This window comes from Saimiri boliviensis, chromosome 1, assembly GCF_048565385.1.
Source record: "Saimiri boliviensis isolate mSaiBol1 chromosome 1, mSaiBol1.pri, whole genome shotgun sequence".
Taxonomy (NCBI): Eukaryota; Metazoa; Chordata; class Mammalia; order Primates; family Cebidae; genus Saimiri; species Saimiri boliviensis.
In genome coordinates, this window is record NC_133449.1 from 67,281,040 (window position 1) to 67,300,840 (window position 19,801).

Consider the following 19,801-nt stretch of genomic DNA (forward strand, 5'->3'; position numbering starts at 1 on the left):
GTCACTTAGATGGCAGACAATCAGTTCTGGGCACTCCCCCTGACCCCCACCGCATCTTGCTGACCCCTGGGCCACACACCTACAGGGACAGAGTAGGCTGACTTGTCATCAGCCTGTTTTCTTAGCAAAGCACACTGGTTATGAGCATTCAGACCTTCCAGAATTTGGACTAAGATGTGAAGATGTATTTGTGCCAAGGGTACATCTTTGCAGAGCTCAGGGCTGAGTCAGGGCAGAATGAGTGAAGGAGGGCAAGGGTTCTTCTCAACCTCTCCATGCTCCTTGCTTTAAAAAAAAATTACTGCACATTCTGTCCACCATGAGCAGCTCACTTTTAGTAAGCGATGGGGGAATGGGTGTCAACCTGTGTTTCAACCCTGGTCCCCAGCACTTGTATTGTCCCAGTCTCAGAGGCAAGAGATTCCTTTTGAGATGGGACCTTTGTATTGGGCAGCAAATAATTTCATTCAGTTTAACTGGGACTTTTCAATGGGCCTCTCTGTTTGTCAAAAGTCGTGGGCTTGTCTGCACTGAAACCAAAGCTGAGGGTCTCCAGCCTATCCCAAGAGATCTGGATTCTGCTTACCCCAGCTTGGTGCAAATTGCACCACAGCCTGCCTCTTTCCAGAGTTGTATGACAAGAGCAAAGCTATGTGTAAGGTGGGGGGAGTGGGAGGGGTGGCAATAGCTCTCTGGAGTACATTCTTTCTAGCAATTCAGAAAGGTGATGTGTTGGCATGGCTGTTGTGAAAACAGTGATGGAAAGACGCTAGAGCAAGCAGCATGACAGCACAGCCAAGCCAGGGGGTGGAGGAGCCCAGGCCTTTCTTGTGTCTGCTCCCCACACTTACCCTCACTAGCCCCTGGAGTGGAGCTGGACTGTGCTGCTCTGAGGAAAGGGCTGGGAGGGCTGCAGGTGCTAACCATGCCATTGTCTCTCTAAGGTGTCGGCCATGAAGTGGGGCCTCCTGCCTGTCTCCCACAATGCCCTGCTGGTGGGGGACATGGCCTATTACGACTTCAATGGGGAAATGGAGCAGGAAGCCGATCGGATCAACCTGCAGAAGTGCCTTGGACCCACCTGCAAGGTTAGCTTAGCTCTTCTGGGACAATAACCTGGAGTGGCATTGTCAAAAGCCAACATCACAAAAGTGACATATGTTTGTTGGACAATAAGGGAGGGAGAGAGAGGGAAAAAGAAAGAAAGAGCTCCCTATACCACTTCCCTGAGATCTTGGTATATCCCAAATATTTTCAAATTTTTATTTGCAAAACTAGGATCATAAAATAAGTTGTTTTTGCCCCAGCAATATGTAATAAACACCTTTGTATGTTATTATTTTCTCTATCACCATTTTAAATTATTAAGTTTAATTAAATGATATGACTATTCACAGACTTCATTATGTGAATAGTTGTGATATAATTTACCTGCACACTCTTTTGTGTGTTTTTAGAAACATCTTCTAAAAACATTAGAAGGTATTTTCAGTTGGGTGCAGGACTCATGCCTGTAATCCCAGCACTTTGGGAAGCCAGGGTAGGTGGATCACTTGAGCCCAGGAGTTCAAGATCAGCCTGGGCAACATGGCCAAATCCCATCTCTACAAAAAACACAAAAATTAATGAGGTTTGGTGGTATGCACATGTGGTCCCAGCTACTTAGGTGGCTGAGGTGGGAGGATCGATTGACCCCAGAAGATGAAGGCTGCACTGAGCTATGATCACCCTGCTATATGCCAGCCTGGGCAACAGAGTAAGACCCTGTCTCAAAAAAAAAAAAAAAAAACAACACATTGATGAAAATTATTTCAGCTAAATCTTTGTGTGAGCTTGAGAGGAGTTTCTTAGGATAAGTTCCTAGGGATGCATGGGTTAGAACTCTCACTTCATGTCACCAAATTGCCCCACACAGTTTGTTCACTCTCCCACCCCGTGTCTAGGATATTAGAATCCTACTTCCCTGCAATGCAGTCTCCCCAAACTTGAGTGCTGTTGCCTTTATTTTTCTGCCCACTTGCAAGAGAAAAATGGAATCATATTGCTGCTTGACTGAATCTTGAGCCCTGTTTTATAACAGCACATAATTGGGGGTGGTTAGCTCAGCATTGCACAGCCACGGAGCCTAGTGTGGGTTCATGGGTGCTTTGCCACTGTCCTGGCAAGGGCTGCATTGCCCTAGTCATCCCCATGAGTCCCTGTCTTCTCATCTCTAGCACTGTGAGGTGTCCTGCCACTCTCTCCTGAAAGCATTATTTAGAGTGCGGAGAGACGATGGAATGGTCACATCTAGAAAGTGCTATGAGAATTTGAGAGATGGGATATTCGTTGTTTGTAGTACTTTTTGTAGGCCACAGTTATAATCTCTTTCTGTTTCTCTGCCACTTGCGTGGAAAAAATACCAGCTGTTTTCAGCAAGAGAGGATGTGATGTTTCGAGCCACCAGGCTTCAGCCCAGGCTCTGCATAGAGACAAATCTGACACAGGGATCTGTGTCCCAGCTCCCAGGCAGATGTCATGTGGTTCCAGAGAGTTCTTGAGAGTAAAACCAACAAAGTTTCTGGCAGGGAAGACGCACTGTGGGGAGTCATGCTGTTGGTACAAATTCAGTTTGGGTTTCCCAGCTTTTGTTCACTTTTCCCTGACTGAGTCTAAAACATTGCACTAATAGTGAGAACCCCTGGCTTCTAGTTCAGATGCTTCCCCTAATTCACTGGGAGACTTTCAGGTTTTGTTTTGTTTTGTTTTGTTTTGTTTTTTGAGATGGAGTCTTGCTCTGTCACTGGTTGGGGTACAGTGGCACCATCTCAGCTTACTGCAGCCTCCACCTCCCGGGTTCATATGATTTTCCCACCTCAGCCTCTCAAGTAGCTGGGACTACAGGCACACACCATCACACTCAGCTAATTTTTTTCTTTTTAGTAGAGATGGAGTTTCACCATGTTGGCCAGGTTGGTCTTGAACTCCTGGCCTCAAGTAATGCACCCACCTTGGCCTCCCAGAGTACTGGGATTACAGGTGTGAGCCATTACACCTGGCGGAGACTTTCAGTCTTTTCAGGGTTTTATTTTCTTCTTATCTATAAAACCAGTGAGTTAGATTAGAAGGTCACTGTGGCCTCTTTCTAGAGCTGTGAGATCTCAGAGCTGACAGGGCCTCATTGAGTTTATGGTGCAGAAACCTAAGGCCCAGAGAGGTGATGTGACTCACCTGTTTCTGTAGGGCCACCTCTCAGAGAACTGCCCCCTGTCAACTAAGTTTTGACTCCCAAGTCAACTAAGTCACAGGAGCAACAGACTGCTTTTGAGGTGGGAACTTTGTATTGGACAGCAAATAATTTCATTCACTTTAATATACGCACCAGTTTTTCAAGCTTCTAAGCTTTCCAAGGCCTAAAAAACCTGGGCATTGCCTAAAGGAATTGACCAAGTTATTTAGTTTCAGTTTTAAAATGACTTTTCAATTTCAATTTTTAAAATGCCTAAAAACCCAGTCATTGCCCAAAGAAATTGATCAAGCTATTTAGCCCCAGTTTTAAAGTGCCTTTTCAGTTTCTTAGGGTGGACGCTTTGAGTTAAAATCCCATGTGGGGTAGCTTTGGAGTATTTGATTAGAGAAAATAAACAAGGAGTTGGGACAAGGAGCCCTGGGATTGGTTTTGGAAGTTTATCTAAATAAAATGAAATCTCTCTCCCTCTTAACTAAAGTTTAGAAGGCTTAAGGTTTTAATTGATGGTTTACTCCTCTGCAGATCCTGGTGCTAAGAAACCATGGAGTGGTTGCTCTGGGTGACACTGTAGAGGAGGCATTTTATAAGATCTTCCACCTGCAGGCTGCATGTGAAATACAGGTGAGCAGATTCCCCTGGGAAGTGGGCCCAGGGGTGGGCTCTGATGGGCCTGTGGGCACAAGTGGTGACGCCATTGGCTGTGATTCAGGGAGTCTTTTGATCCCAGCCTTCTAAAAGCTTTGCCCTATTTCTCTGCCTTGGCACCATTCTATCCTTCTAAAGTTTCACATTTGGGGTTAGTTCTGTGGCTTTGAAAAATGTATTTGTATTGTCTAACAACCAATAAATACCCAATTCTTGAGGGTCAGTGCCCAGTCTGGGGAGTTGCCTGGGCTCATCAGATGGACAGTGGGAGAAACTATAATAAAGCATAGAAAAGTCTTTACCATGCTGATGTTACGTGGGCTATACCTGCTGCACCTATGCTCAGCAGACACACAGATAGGTTTTATTTTATTTTATTTGTTGAGAGTAGGGGGTTGGTTTACAAAGGCCAGGAATATGGTCAAGTCCAGAAAGAGGAGTGGAAAGCAGGCCACTTGGAGTGTTGACGTGGCAGCCTTCACAGCTAGGGCAACCCCAAGTGATATCCAGGAAGCTTGTCATGGAGTCCCTAACTGGGAAGGGATGGAGAAGATGGAGTGTCAGTGATCACGGAACCCCTAGAGGAGTTGGCGGAGAAGCAGTAGGAAGACAGACAAACCTGTAGTTATATGGACAACAAGGTGGTATTGGATAAGCCAAGCACACACTTTTCAATGTGGCAGGTTGGTCACGAGCGGGTAGGATGCCATGCATAACCCTGAAAAGACCTTATTAACCAGGCTGACCAGGCTCCATCCACCCCGCTCTGGGCTGTGTGCCCTTGGGTAGAGGACTTGATCTGCTTGAGCCTCTGCCTCCTTAACTGCAGAAGTGGGGCCCAGCGGGTTGCTGTGAGGACACAAGGAGGGGTGTTGCTGATGGTATTTTTAGGACTCAACTGACATAGGGAGGCCCATTGCCCCTGGATGAGTCAGCTCTTTGCCCAGCCCCTTGGTGTCCCATCCGCCCTCTCCCGGCTGGCTTAGGCAGAGCAGCACCCAGAGCTAGAGGTCTTTCTCTCGGAGGTACTCTGGGGAGACTGAGATCTGCCAGGAAGCATTGCTGGTGGAGGCTCTGCAGCGGGACCCTTTCAATTGTTTTTAAAGGAATATGTGGTGAGGACAGCTGTGAAGATAATGATGAAGAAGTATTAAAGGCAGTGGTCAGAGCAGGGAAAGGTGGACACAGACCCAGCTGGTGCCTTTCTGATGTGATGTGATGTGCGCCCCCCACCCTGCCTCTGCCACCCTGCCCAGTCAAAGATTCTGGCCCTGAGCTCTGACCACTGACTGCTAGAGAATTTGGTGGAGCCACTGGGATATAGGGAAGCTACTCTCCCTTCCCCACATCTGAACTCTTAAGAGCTCTCCATCTTCTCCTGTAAAAACTTCATCTCTGCAAAGACAGCTCAGCCCTAAAAATGATCGTACCACCCGACCTGGTGAAGTACACCTCTCCCAGGATCCAGATGTCCAGAAACAGTTTCTGGGCAGTTTAAAGGGCAGAGCTGCGGGCTGCTGTCCCTGACAGCCCCCATCCCCCAGCTGCTGTCACTTTCTTTTGAGGACTGGTTTGCTGAGATCTTGTGACAGGACCTCAGGCAATGCAGAGAGATAACTCTGGGCAAGCTCCAGTGGCCTTTTTTTTTATCTCCCAGCTGATAGAGCAAAGAGGTTTCTAGAGGCGGGTATAGAGCTGGAAGATGTGGAAGAAAAAAACAGGAAAGCTTAGAGGAGGCGTAGGTGGATCGGGGCATGAAAGAGCCTAGGTAGCAGCGACTGCAGGTGCCGCTGGGAGCGCAGCCCTGGCCAGGTCATTTTTGAGTGAAGCAGCCAGCACTGAAGCTCTGTTTCCACTATGGGTCAAGTTTTCTCCCTTGGTGACCTTGGCAAACAAGCGAACGTGGCTGTGGTCATGTTAGTAGTTCAAGGCTGAAAGCCTATTCATTTCTCCTGGGGATGGTGTTCTCTCTGCTCCCCATCAGTTTGGGGTTCCAGGAAACTGGGTCATCCCCTGCCGAGAGAGGCAGATCCCTGCTCTGCTAACAGGCAGATGGGAAGAAGCTCAGGCAATTCTTCTCCATCTGCTACCCATCACCATGGAAACCAGGGGAGGAAAAGCTAGGTGGGAGGAGGCAGCCCTTGCAAGGTTGTGGGAATTCTCTCCCTCTCTTCTTCTCCATTAAGGATGGGTCCCCAGGGAATAGCATTTCTCAAAATTCATCCAAACATTTATATGGCATCCCATATGTACCAGGTGCCACGCTAAGTGCTTTAGATCTATTACCTTAAAGACTCCTCACAAGGTAGGTACTGCTATTTTCATTTTACAGATGAGGAAACCGAGGCACAGAGATTATAAATAGCTGTTAAAAGTCACACAGTGCATAAGTGGCAGAGCCAGGATTCAAACCCAGGCAGCCTGGTGCCCAGGTCTGTGCCCTTAAACACTACCTGGAGAAGCGCTGGCTCTCCAGGTCTGTGAGGGACAATGGGAGAGGTCTGTCTTCCGCTTGAGATGTGCCTTGGATGAGAAGGGCATAGATAATGTTATTGCTTCCTTCTCTTCACAGGGTGATGGGGATCACCTGGGAGGGCTACGTGGCTGACCTCAGAGAAGTGTCACAGGGGCATTTGTTAAATGATGAATTTAACACACTCCAAGGTCTGTCCCTGATCCTCTTGGGTGCATAGAGCTGTATTTGTCAGCAGGTTAAATTGGATTTTTCATTTCCAGAAAAACGTAACTGTCACAAAAATACTGAAAGCTTGTGTAATTATAGCAGTTTCCCATAACAAGCAGCCTAACATGGGATATCATATCTTACTCAGAATGCAAATATAATAATGTGCAGTGCAAAACACCTGGCTCACTACCTGGAATATTCAAAAGCCATTGTCTCTTTTTGTTGCTGGATTTATCATCTAGGAAGCCAAACCCTAACCAATTATATCTGAGTGGTAGATGCATGGGGGTAAATAGAATGTACCATTAGATGAGCATGGAATTAAATAAATAAGGGGATGTGTTAGAGTAATGAATGTTTTTAGGATCATTCTAAAATTGCCTGCTATATACACATACCTCTTATCCTAATATTCAGAGTCCATTGCCTACAACCACTTGCATTTCCCTCCCCATGGAACCTTGACAATGGGACAGACACTCTAAGTCTGTAGGTGGGAACTCTCACCCCTGCACAATGCTTGGCTGTACATGTACACTATAAGCATTTTATCTGTCTCCTTTTTCTGGGTTACCTTGACTGACTAACCCCATTGCAGAGAATGCATTCTCCTTTTAGACCTGTGAATCCATCCCATCAGGTTACAACTAGAATTCATGGCTTGGGAGCCAGCCTGTTTCTTTCAAGTGACATTTGAAAAAATGTAGGAGAGGCCAGGCATGGTGGTTCATGCCAGTAATCCCAGCACATTGGGAGGCCAAGGCAGGTAGATTGCATGAGCCCAGGAGTTTGAGACCAGCCTGGGCAACATGGCAGGACCCCATCTCTACAAAAAATACAAAAATTAGCTGGGTGTGATGGTACACATCTGTAGTCCCAGCTACTCAGTAGGCTGAGGTGGATGGATAGCTTAAGCATGGGAGGTTAAGACTGCAGTGAGCTGAGATTGTGTCACTGCCAGCCTGGGCAAAAAGACCCTGTCTCAAAATGAAAATAAAAAACATAGGAGATATTTCAAACATACAGAGAAATGCAGAGACTAACATAATAGACACCCATACCTACCACTCAGATCAAACATATTCATAATCTTTGGCTTCAAGTCTTGGCGAAACAAAATACTACAGCCAAGAACTGCCTTCCCTTCTAGTCTCATCTTCCCTCCCTCCTCAGATATAATCACAATTCTAGGTTGGTCTATATCCCAGGTAACTTACAGTCTCTGTTTTGTTTGATTCTTAAGGTTTAATGCTTACTATTTCCTTCCTTATAATCTTTAAGAACTGGCATCAGGAAATAAACTAATAGCTGTTTCCTTGGAAATGGGTGCATGCCCATCAAGTGTGGGTGGCTCTTTCTCAGTTTGGCAGATATATCTGGTCACTAAGCTCTCCTCTGTGACCCCCATTCTCCCCTCACATACAGGAGCATAGATAATTGCAGGAGACCCGTGTGCATGTGGGCTGAGGGCTCTCTGCTCTTCGCTGCAGGTGTCAGCTCTGTCCAGTGCCGGGGGAGTGGAGAACCTCATCCTCTTGGAGCAGGAGAAACACCGGCCCCACGAGGTGGGCTCCGTGCAGTGGGCTGGGAGCACCTTTGGGCCTATGCAGAAGAGCCGGCTGGGGGAGCACGAGTTTGAGGCCCTCATGAGGATGCTGGACAACCTGGTAAGTCTCCTGCCATAGCCCTTCCAGACCAGTCTGTTGAGGCTTAGCCCTCTGGTACCAGGAAGTACAAGGCATTGGGTGGACACAAGAACTGCCAGCATCACAGGTTGTTGAAGCCTCATTGATGGGAAATTTGATTTACAATGCCTGGTTATTCTATTAGCAGTTGAATTTTCACAAACTGTAAACTTTGCCATGCCCAACTGAGTGCTGTGGATGTTGTCATATCTGCAGAGTCCTCTGTGAAAAGATGTAGTCCAGTAAAAACCAGGACACAGAGCCTATCTTATATTGGGGCTTTGCTCATACCTCTTCCATAGTTAGTTCTGCCTTTCTGTCCAATCTCATGACTTGAATGCAGAAAGCACATAATATTACTGATTTCCTTAATCCTAGGCAGCACCTTTTTAACAATGTCTTATTATAATGAATAAATGAACCAATCAATCATGTAAGGAATTAAACTTATATGTGTCTAGGAGTGGGCTGGCTCTTCAAAGGATGCAAAAAAATTGTAAGACATTCTTCCTTCTTCTAAGGGCTAACAATTTAGCTGATGATAATATGGGATATAACCAAGTGACAGTTCAACAAGAGGAAAGCATACGCAATAAGGAGTGCTAACTGCATAAGAGACTGTAACTTCTTAGATTGCTCAGAGAAGTGAAAGATGATATTTATCTTGATAACATTCCGTCTGATTCATTTTTCTCATCCTCACTACTACTGTCTTGGGCCTTCTTTATCATGTCAAGGTTATTGCAGTAATTAATAACATTTCTCCTTGCCTTCATTTCCTCCAAATCATCTCTACTTTGTTACTAGGCTGACCATGAGGGCCACTTTATAATGATGAAAGGTACAATCCACAATAAAAATACAACTTCCATTAACATTTGTGTGCTGAGTAATCTATGCCCAAATAAAGCACCATGACTAGATGGTTTCATGCAACAGTTCTTTCCAACCTTTAAGACACAAGTAATTCTTAAGTTATTTAAAGTGTTTCAAAGATGAATTTAAAAAAGAATACTAAGCCATAATAATTGTAACAATAACTTAGACCAATTTTCTCTGAATGTTGATGAAAAATGCTGCATGAAAACTAGTAAATAGTATCAAGTCGAACAATAGAATAATTATGTACAATAACTGATAGCTCATTTCTGGAATTCAAGAATGGCTTAATAATATAAATTTATCAATCTTTTAAATGTATTTCATGATACTGAAGCATCAAAGGTTAAAAACTTTTGATCTGTCCAGTATGGTGGCTCACACCTGTATTTGCAGCACCTTTGGAGGCCAAGACAGGTGGATCACCTGAGTCCAGGAGTTCAAGACCAGCCTTTGCAACATAGTGAGACCCTGTCTCTACAGAAAATACAAAACATAGCCAGGCATGATGGCATGTGCCTATTAAACTTTTAAACAAAACAATTATTCTTGGTCATAGCACTATTATTTAATATTATTCTTGAATAATATTGCAATTCAAGGCAATGAAGAGGTATAAATATTGTAAAAGAAAGGAAATTATTTACAGATAATATGATTACATGCCTATAAAGGCCAAAAAAAAAAATCAACTAAAAAAAATTAGAGATAATGAGAGTACTTTTACAATGGGTTCATCCTGCCCATTGCACAAGCAAAAGCAATTCATAGAGACCGTGGCATTGCAGTAAAGAAGGAGTTTAATTGGTGCAAGGCCAGCCATGCCATGCGGGAGACAGACTCAAATCAATCTCACTGAAGCCTCAGAGGTTAGGGATTTTTTCAAAGGGGGGTTTTCAAAGATTCCTGGTCTTAAACTCTTGGGCTCAAGCAATCCACCCATCTCGGCCTCCCAAGGTGATGAGATTACAGATGTCAGCCACCGTGCCAGGAAGATTCATAGACAGTTTGGTGGGTAGAGGGCTAAGGTATGGGTGCTGCTGACAAGTTGTGGATACAATCACAGGAGTGTGGAATATGGTCCTCGTACACTGAGTCTGCCTGTGGGTGGGGGCACAGAACTGACTGAGTCCCAGGGTCATCCAGTTGTCAGAAATGGAAAAGCCAGAAAAGCCTGAAAAGACATCTCAAAAGGCCAATCTTAGGTTTACAATAGTGATATTATTTACAGGGGTAATTGGGGAAGTTGCAAATCATGTGACCTCTGGAATAATGGCTGGTAATTATTTAACTATGCCTACATCTTATATAATTATGCCTCTCATCTTCTTAACTTGGTGGTCTTTCATTAGTTTTACAAGGGCAGTTTAGTTTTTGGGAAGGGCTATCATCACTTACACTATAAACTAAATTTCTCCTGAAGTTAGCTTGGCTGACATCCAGCAATTAGCAAAGCCAGCCAGCTCGTGAGGCTAGAAGCAAGATGGAGTCAGCCATGTCCTATCTTACTTCCTGACCTTACTGTCATAATTTTGCAAAGGTGATTTCAGTTTAAAGTGGTCAATTATGTAAATATATACAAAAATTAGTAGTTTTTGTATCTTATCATTAACTACTTTGAAAATATAATGGGAGAAAATAATCCTATTTGTAAATGGAACACAATCATATAACATTAAAAAGCAGAATCCATTTTCTTAAAACCATAAAACTTTATTAATAGACATCAGAGAAAACCCAAAGTCAGTGAAGAGCTATAATTTATTCTTGGTTTGAAAGCTTCAATAGTGTAAAGAGGTTACTTCCCCAAAATTAATGAATAAACTCAATGTAATTCTTTCAAAAATGGGGGAAGGTATGAGGACTTGACAAAATGTCCTTCTATGTGAAATTCAGGATGGCTAGGACAATGCTAAAAAGGATAAGTACTTAGGAATACCAATTCCACCTTATGACAAATTGTGATAAAGCTTTAGCAATTAAATGGTGTGGCACTAGCAGAATGGGCATGCAAATCAACAGCTTAGAGAATCCAGAAATAGATCCAAAATATATGATAACATAACACAGGAAATGCAGGTACTTTGTAAATCGGTGGGGGAAAGATAGACTACTAGCCATCTGGGAAAAAAACTAAGGCTGATTGCTACTTCATTTATTTCAACAAGATGAATTCCTGGTTTATCAAAGTGGTAAACATAAAAAGCGAACTCACGGGGGTATTAAAAAACATAGATTTATGTTTTTTATTTCCTTGTGTTAGGGAAGACTATCAAGCATGGCAGAAAAGTCTGCAATCATGACAAATGTTGATAGATATGATATAAAACAATTCAAAACTTGCATTTCTATAAACCACCCCCCCACCATAAACAAGGTAAAGGACAAAATATGGAGGGAATTATTTTCAGCATCTCTGATAGCAAAAAAAATAATATTCTCAATGTACAAAGAGCTTACAAATCAATGTGAAAAAGAGAAACATCAATAGAAAAATGGGCTGAGAACATAAACAATTTACAAAGTAAAATATTTAAGTAGCCATTATATGCAATTGGAAATATCCATTTTACTAGTATCAAACATACATGGACACAACTTGTGTATGCATAGAGATATGACCCCTAGAGACAACCTGGAAAGGTTTTTAGTGGTTGTCTCTAGGGGTGAGATTTTGCATAAAATTCAGCTTTTTCCTTTTATTTTGCTTAACTTTTTCTACAGGGATCTGTATATCCTTTATTATCAGAAAAATACCTTAATATCATTTTAATTTTAAAAGAAGACAAGGAGAGCTGAATATTGCTCCAATAGCGGCCAAGATCCCAGAATGTTTCTTCTCTCTGAGAAGCAGTCAGCTCCACCTCGGAGGGACGTGGCCTTGCTTAGGAGACAGGAATGTTCTTGAGTCTGATTTCAGGGTTCCAAAAAGGAAGTTGTTAAGAAGCTTCAGAGTCAAGGAAGGGAGGGGTGACTATTAAATCAGCTGGGAAGCTTTTCAAAATTCTGTAGCCTGGGCCATGCTGTGATCTGATTCAACTGGCAACTCTGTAGCAGGGCCCAGGCATCAGTGTTTATGTGAAGCTCCCTCAGTAATTCCAGTGTGCAGCCAGGGTGGAAGCCACTGGACCAGAGGAAATCTGGCTCCATTTGGATGAGGAACTTTGTCTGTCTGGTCCACAAAGGTCTAGGGATTTTTCTCAGCCCTAATCACAGAGGACTTGTTGAAGTAGAGAAAGAGAAGGACTGGGGGACAAGGAGAAGGGAACAGTTCTGAAATATACCAGAAGAGTGGCAAGCCAAGATTGCTTAATGGAGATTTGGGTTTAAATGAAGAGTCCTTTAAACAGAGGGCAAAGTGTATGTGCATGTATGTACATGTGCAGGTGTTTTTTCTCACCCCGTAACTGGTTCTTATTTTGTCTTTCTAGGGCTACAGAACAGGCTACACGTACCGCCACCCCTTTGTTCAAGAGAAAACCAAACACAAAAGTGAGGTGGAGATTCCAGCCACAGTCACAGCCTTCGTGTTTGAGGAGGATGGCGTCCCAGTACCCGCCCTGCGACAGCACGCCCAGAAGCAGCAGAAGGAGAAGACCCGCTGGCTCAACACGCCCAACACCTACCTGCGGGTCAACGTGGCTGATGAGGTCCAGAGGAGCATGGGCAGCCCCCGACCCAAGACCACGGTAAGGGAGAGCCCAGGACAGACCCAGGCAGAGAGGGGCAGGCTGCATTTGTGGGGCAAAGCAGCTTTAAAGAGGGAAAAGAGCAAACTTCTCCTGCCCCAGGTTAGTGGCATCCTCTTTGGGCTTCCTATTGGGCATGTGAGGGCAGCTGCTCACACAGCCCACTGAGCCCCTGGCTTCTTCCTTGCACCTCTGCACTGAGTTTTTGGGTCTAAGGAGCAGATTCCTCCAGAGGGAGCTGGACCAGGCACATGACCCAGAACCAGCTGGTTTGTGCTGCTTTCTCCCACATCCACAGGGGGCTTCTGGGAAATTCAAGGGAGGAGCCTTTAACATTGGGACTGCAGATCTGATGCAAGTTCAGCCCAGGAGGTGGGCTGGCAGCCGCTTTCTATGACGTTACCTTTTCTTTCCCTCTCCCCACCCACAGGCTCTCAATTTTTCATTAACATAAAATTAGCCAATATCCAAACAGAGTACCTCTTCATAAAACAATATGACGCTCTCCAAACTCAAATCGAGTTACCTAATCCTGAAGCCCAAGTGGTTGCCTGTGTGTTAAAGCTGGTTCCCAGGGTTCTGACCCCGACTCTCAGACATTCTTTATGGCTGACCCTTGGCCTGAGGGCCTTCTTTGGTAACTGGGTCATCTGTTTCCCATCTCTGCTCCTGGAGACAGACATCAAAGAGGCCCAAGAAGAGAGAGTGTCTATGAGTAGGCTTGCTGACCTTCCAGGCAGGCCGGTGGGCCCAGATCTCATGGGTGGACCACCAGGGAGAATGCATGGGCCTATTTGCTCACCTCAGCCCATGGCCTTGTGTTTGTGCAGTGGATGAAGGCTGACGAGGTGGAAAAATCCAGCAGTGGCATGCCAATTCGCATTGAAAACCCAAACCAATTTGTGCCTCTCTATACCGACCCCCAGGAAGTGCTGGAGATGAGGAACAAGGTAAGTGGGGGCTGTTTATCTCACTCTCTCTTTTCCCACATGGTGGGGGTCTCAAGTCCCGCAAACAGGAGCTGAGGTCCCAGGATGTGCCAGACTCGCTGACATCTCAGGTGTCTCACAGGAGAAAGAAATTACCATTGACTGACCATGTCCCAGGTGCCATGCTAAGTGCTGTACTTACGTGGTCCCGTAACTTTTTATCTAGAGCGGGGCTTGCTTTACACATCAGCTGTGTCTGAAAGGCCCACCCACAAATTGAGTTTTAATGAATTTTATACCATTTTCCTTTTGCCTTATTTTCAATATCTCAAGATCGCTGTGCTTGTTTCCGGAACCTTGCCTGACAGTTCACTTGCATATATTTTTAATGTTACTTTAAAACTGCAGTTGTAGCAGGCACCTCTAACAGGTCAGATTGTTCACAGGACAGTGGTGCAGTGTGTGAGCCAGATCCCTGAAGCACTTGTTAAAAGTTTAGATTCCTGTGTCACCCTCCTCTACTGCCCTCCCTCCCTCCCTGCTCCTCCTAGACATTCAGTTTCAGTAGGTGTGGGGGGCCTAGAATCCGTATTTAAAACAAATTTCTCACGTCTGTAATCCTGGCACTTTGGGAGGCGGAGGGGTCAGGAGTTCAAGATCAGTCTGGCCAACATGGTAAAACCCCATCTCTGCTAAAAATACAAAAAAATTAGCCGGATGTGGTGGTGTGTGTTTGTAATCCCAGCTACTTGAGAGGCTGAGGCAGGGGAATTGCTTGAACCAGGGAGGCGGAGGTTGCAGTGAGCCAAGATTGTGCCATTGCACTACAGCCTGGGTGACAGAGCAAGACTCTGTCTCAAAAGTAAATAAATAAATAAATTCCTCAGGGACTTCTTAGGATCGACTACGCCTCATTCTACTTTTCAGCTCCTTCTGAGTTCATGAAAATCTGGTGCTTTACATAAATTACTAATTAACCCTGGAACAGACTTGGAGGCCCCCCTTAGAGTGCAAGGATTGAATTAGGATAGGAGACGGGCTCCTACACCGCTGGACCTTTCTAGACCCCAGGCACACCAGAACGTCCCCTCTGAAACTCCACGCCGACCCTGAGCAGCCAGCTCACTCTCCCTCTCCCCTTTCCTCACAGATTCGAGAGCAAAACCGACAAGACGTGAAGTCAGCCGGGCCTCAGTCCCAGCTCCTGGCGAGCGTCATTGCCGAGAAGAGCCGAAGCCCGGTACAGCAGACGCTGCCCCTGACTGGCGGGGAAATGTGTTTGCCTTCGGGGTCTTCTGTGCCTGGGGCTGGGCTGCAGGACCCCTGAGTCCTCATGCCCACCTTCCCCTGTGATCTTGGGTGCCGGTGCTTTTGCTGCAAAATGGAGGCCCACCTCACAGGGGTGCTGTGAGGACTGGGGAGGACAATGTCTGATGGCCCCTGTGGGCACTGGGCTGGGGAACAGCAGCCCAGCCTGCCTGCAGGAGTGATGCGGCCCCGCCATGGAACTCCACTCTGTCCTCCCTTATTACCCTGCAAAGTGGGACTCGTAGGCTTGGGGCTGGAGACTCCCAGGTGCCCCAGGTGTGCCTGGATGTGCTGTCATCCAGCCAGAGCTCTGGAAAAACTATCATGTACCCATAAAGAGGGAGTCTATAGATGGGACCCATGCACCTACAGGATGGGAAGGGACAACACTGTCCACACAAACCAACATTGAGTTAGAAAGTATCGTCATTGTTTCTGTGCTTGAGATAGAACCGTGTTTTGTCTAGTGCTTAGCAAAAGGGGTGAAGTTCAGGATGCTGGCATGCGTTTGAAATCCCTGCTGCTCTTTGCGAGGTAGCAGTGGGCATAGCATCTTCCTTAGCAGTAAACATTGGGGAAATACAGGAAATGTTCCTCTCTACAGGGCAAATTGTGATGATGCAATGACTTTAGGTCAAGACTGCACCCAGCAGGGTGGGTGTCCATTGGCAAGAGGAGTGTGAAAGTTGCATCATTACACCCACTTCCCCCCAACCCCAACCCAGCCAAGATGGGGAACATTGAACATTCCATAGGGTCAAGGATAGAAATAGCCATGTTCTAGGGGGAGGTGAGAGTTCATCACAATGAGCAAAATGGTTAAAAACAAACAGAAATCTCCCCTGCCATTTATAAAAAGTGTCCTTCTCAGAGTCCCTCTTCTAGGGTTTTTGGTCTTGGATTCTCTGTTGACTCCATGATCCCCTACATTAGGCTTGCTGTGACTTCCCTTTTAGAAGGGGCCCAGGGGCCAGAAGACCTGGTGGGCCAGGGCCAGGAGGACTGGCTGGCTCCAGGCTCACCTCCCTTTGGCTTCACTCTCTTTGCTCCTCAGCTTCAGAGTGCTGCATCCTCAAAGGCCAAGATGAGATGCTGAATTAGGACAAAGGGCTGTGGAGTCTAAATGTTAGTCCCTATCTCGGGCTAGAGGGGTCAAAGAATTCCTGAAGCTTACGCAATGGCTGGCTGGTCAGCTCCCCAGAGCCAGGGGCTACACAGAGGTGGCAAAACCCAGTGATTTTGCCAGTATCCCTTCAGGGACCTGCGGTACAGGCAGGTTGAAGATCCGAGACTCAGGAACCTTGGCCCCTTTGTCACTTAAGACTGTGTGCGAAACAGGACTAACAGTTTGGACTGAGAGCACTGAAGCTGCTGTGTGTTTTGCATATGACTTAATGCTGTGTGTTGTGGCTTGCACTGCTGTGGGAGTGGGCGGGGCAGACGGGGAGGGCAGTGGTGGGGAATGGCTGGCATGAAGCTTGCTTGAACCAATGCTATGCTTGCTGGGCTTTGGCTGACTGACTTTGGGCCACCAACTGTATTTGCATAGTGATGGCTTGGAAGTGTCCATAGCAGGGATTGCAATAAAGGTGTGTCTTCCTTCTGCTCGGGAGCATCCTTTGATTTTATTTCAGGGCAGACTGTGGACCCCCTGTATTCATCCAGCCAGTTGCAAAATATGGGTCTAGGGGTGAGGTAGCAATGGGGAGAAATGAACAACTTCTGCCCCAAGGCCTTGAGCTGTTTCCAAGGAGCTGCATGCCATATTGTCCCTAGCAAGACCGCTTGCAGCCACATGAATCTAAAAGGAGGCTGGGGCCTGCGCCCCAACCACGGCGTTCAGAGAGCGACACACCCTCTGTGGTTAACTTTCAGTCTACAGAGAGCCAGCTGATGTCCAAGGGTGATGCGGATACCAAAGACGATTCAGAGGAGACGGTGCCCAACCCCTTCAGCCAACTCACTGACCAGGAGTTGGAAGAGTACAAGAAAGAGGTGGAGAGGAAGAAACTGGAACTTGATGGTAAATGACCCTGAGGCACCCTTGCTTCCAGATCCCCCAGGGTGGAGGGGAGAGCTCAGGACCACCAAAAGAGGACCTTCCTGCCCCATCAACAAAGAATGTTCTTATTACCATGGTTCCATGAATCACAATAATGCCCTTCATTGTGCTGTTCCTAACAGTAACTCGGTGCCTTCATGACCTCACTTGACCCTCTCACCAGGTATAAAGAAATTAATACTTGTAATGTGCTTAGAGAAGTGCCTACGAACATGGCTTAGGCTGGTAAACACCAGATAAGTTTTAGCTATAATAAGATAATGATAATAGTCATAATTAATATTTCCCACCAGGTCTAGTATAAGCCTTTTGGCCTAGCAATCGAAACCATCCACCAGCTGACAACTTTACGTCTTTTTCTCACTCCTTTACTTCAGAATCTTGAGTGAAGCCCATCTCTCCATGTTGACTCCCAAATATTCACTCACAGTAGCTTGTATGCCCTTGTTCCTACCTTTGTCTCTTCCTGGCATGCTGCTGCTTCTCGGCTAGCCTGGTCCAGTCATCAACACTTCAGGCCCCGTCACCTTCTTTACTCTACCCAAATCGAGCTGTCCCTTCTCTTTGCTTCCTGAGCACTTGGGGTCTGAGACACATAGTTCAGCTTTTGGTTGTGTCCACTAGGCTAGACTGTCACTGCCTCAGAGCAGCGTCTTCTGCCATCTCCCTTCCACCCCGAGTCAGCCACCTTCTTGGGCACAAATCAGCTACTTTAAAACCCCTTGCTGACTAGGCATGGCCTATAATCCCAGCACTTTGGGAGGCCAAGGCAGGTGGCTCACTTGAGGTCAGGACTTTGAGACCTGCCTGGCCAATATGGTGAAATCTTTACTAAAAATACAAAAATTAGCCAAGTGTGGTGGCAGGAGCCTGTAATCCCAGCTACTCAGGGGGTTGTGGCAGGAGAATTGCTTGAATCCGGAAGGAGGAGGTTACAGTGAGCTGAGATGGCACCACTGCACTCCAGCCTGGGCGACAGAGTGAGGCTCTGTCTCAAAACAACAACAACAACAAAAAAAGCCAAACAAAACCCTTACTGGCTTGCTTGGAGCTCTAATGTGCACATTGAAAAGTAGATAGAAGAACACGGCACTTTGTATACCTAGGGATTGTTTGAACAGAAAATGTAAATTCAGTGAGTTAATAGTTACATGCAAATAAATCATGGGTGTTTTTAAGGGGAGTCAGCAAAAAGTAAAAAAAGATAGATAAGGGGCATCAGTGGTTGTGGGTCCACCTCTTACCCGTTGATGTGCTCTGTGCTCATGACACAAAGCTCCTGGCTGGTTCTCTACAGAGACAGGACAGGAACGAGAGGCAGGCTCTGGTCTGGCCATGTGGGCGTTCTCCTGCCCACAGGAGTCTTGTCTTCCACATCTGGAGTATTTGGTAGGTGTGTTTCAATGAAGGAAACAACATGATTCCGACTTCTCCCATCGGCCTTCCTGGGGAAGTAGCAGAAATTTTAAAAGGTCAGGGGGAGCAGCTAACTTCAGCCAGAAGATTCATTATCAGCTAGGAGGATTGATGACCAAATAGAAAAAGTAATTTTTAGAAGGCTTTATTTCTCTGCCCATCTCTTCTCTATTTGACCTCTGTCCTCAGGTGGTTTTCTGGTTTTTTTTTTTTTTTCAGGCGAGAAAGAAACGGCCCCGGAAGAGCCTGGCTCACCTGCAAAGTCTGCACCTGCTTCTCCAGTGCAGAGCCCAGCGAAGGAGGCAGAGACAAAGAGCCCTGTAGTCTCGCCTTCCAAGTCTTTAGAGGGTGAGTCCAGCTGAGCAAGCTGGGAGGGAGGGACCAAGGTGCATCTGCTGGCTGGGAAAGTGTCCTGCCTTCTACCAGTGTTGGCCCTAATCCAAAAATCTTTCCCCTCTGCTATTTCTAGGGAATCAGAAATAGGGGTTATCACGTTTCACCTTGTTTCATTCACAAGCTATACCACTACACGTTGCAGCTTAAGCCTAGTATAAGCCATGAAGAATAAGTTACTGGCTGGCCCAGTGTAAGTAATAAAGAGTAAGTTACTGGCTGGCCCCCAGCTCCTTGCCCCAACTCAGACACAGCCGGGGCTGTTGGGCCTTTTCAGATGCACTAGCCCCTTTCGCAGGCTTTAACGTGCATAGGGACCACCTGGGGATCTCGTGAAAATGAAGATTCTGCTCATTAAGTCTGGGATGTGGCCTGAGACTCATCCAGGTGAGGGTAGTGATATCATACTCCGCCTTAACTGCACATTGGAATCACCTGGGGAGCTTTAACAGTCTCGATGCCTGGATCCCACCCCTAGCTTTTCTGAGTTAAAGAAAACTCAGCAAAGTCTGGAGTTGAGTGGGTTGAGGAGTACAGCCTGGAGTTTTCGCATCTCTCCAGGGGAATCTAAAGTGTGGTCCAGGTTGAAAACAGCTTCAATAGAGAGATACTACCTTAAAGAACTGAGTTCTCGGCCCAACTGAACTGCTAACTAGTAATAACTGCTAATTTTAGCAAATCAGATAGCATCTCTGTGCCTCAGTTTTGTTGACAGTCAGATGAGGCTACTAATATATTCCCTTTTTATACTTGTATAAGGGAAGCGTAGGTGAAAACATACTTTGAAAGAGTAAAAGCAGGACTTAAATGTAAGATGTGATTATGGTTAAGATTAATAATATACATAAAGTGGATAATTATAGTTCATGGCCACCTAAAT

General features: G+C 45.9%; 1 protein-coding gene across 4 annotated transcripts in view; it reads left to right on the forward strand.

Annotated features, from left to right (window-relative positions):
* ADD2 (adducin 2) overlaps positions 1 to 19,801 on the forward strand; it is a 114,250-nt gene that overhangs the window by 78,848 nt on the left and 15,601 nt on the right. For all 4 annotated transcript variants that reach the window (XM_003922645.3, XM_039475035.2, XM_074398611.1 and 1 more), the window contains exons 8-15: positions 945 to 1,088; positions 3,752 to 3,850; positions 8,051 to 8,227; positions 12,556 to 12,813; positions 13,644 to 13,763; positions 14,893 to 14,982; positions 16,926 to 17,073; positions 18,748 to 18,876. In XM_003922645.3, the coding sequence (XP_003922694.1) occupies positions 945 to 1,088; positions 3,752 to 3,850; positions 8,051 to 8,227; positions 12,556 to 12,813; positions 13,644 to 13,763; positions 14,893 to 14,982; positions 16,926 to 17,073; positions 18,748 to 18,876 (1,165 nt within the window). The remainder of the gene's footprint in view (positions 1 to 944; positions 1,089 to 3,751; positions 3,851 to 8,050; positions 8,228 to 12,555; positions 12,814 to 13,643; positions 13,764 to 14,892; positions 14,983 to 16,925; positions 17,074 to 18,747; positions 18,877 to 19,801) is intronic.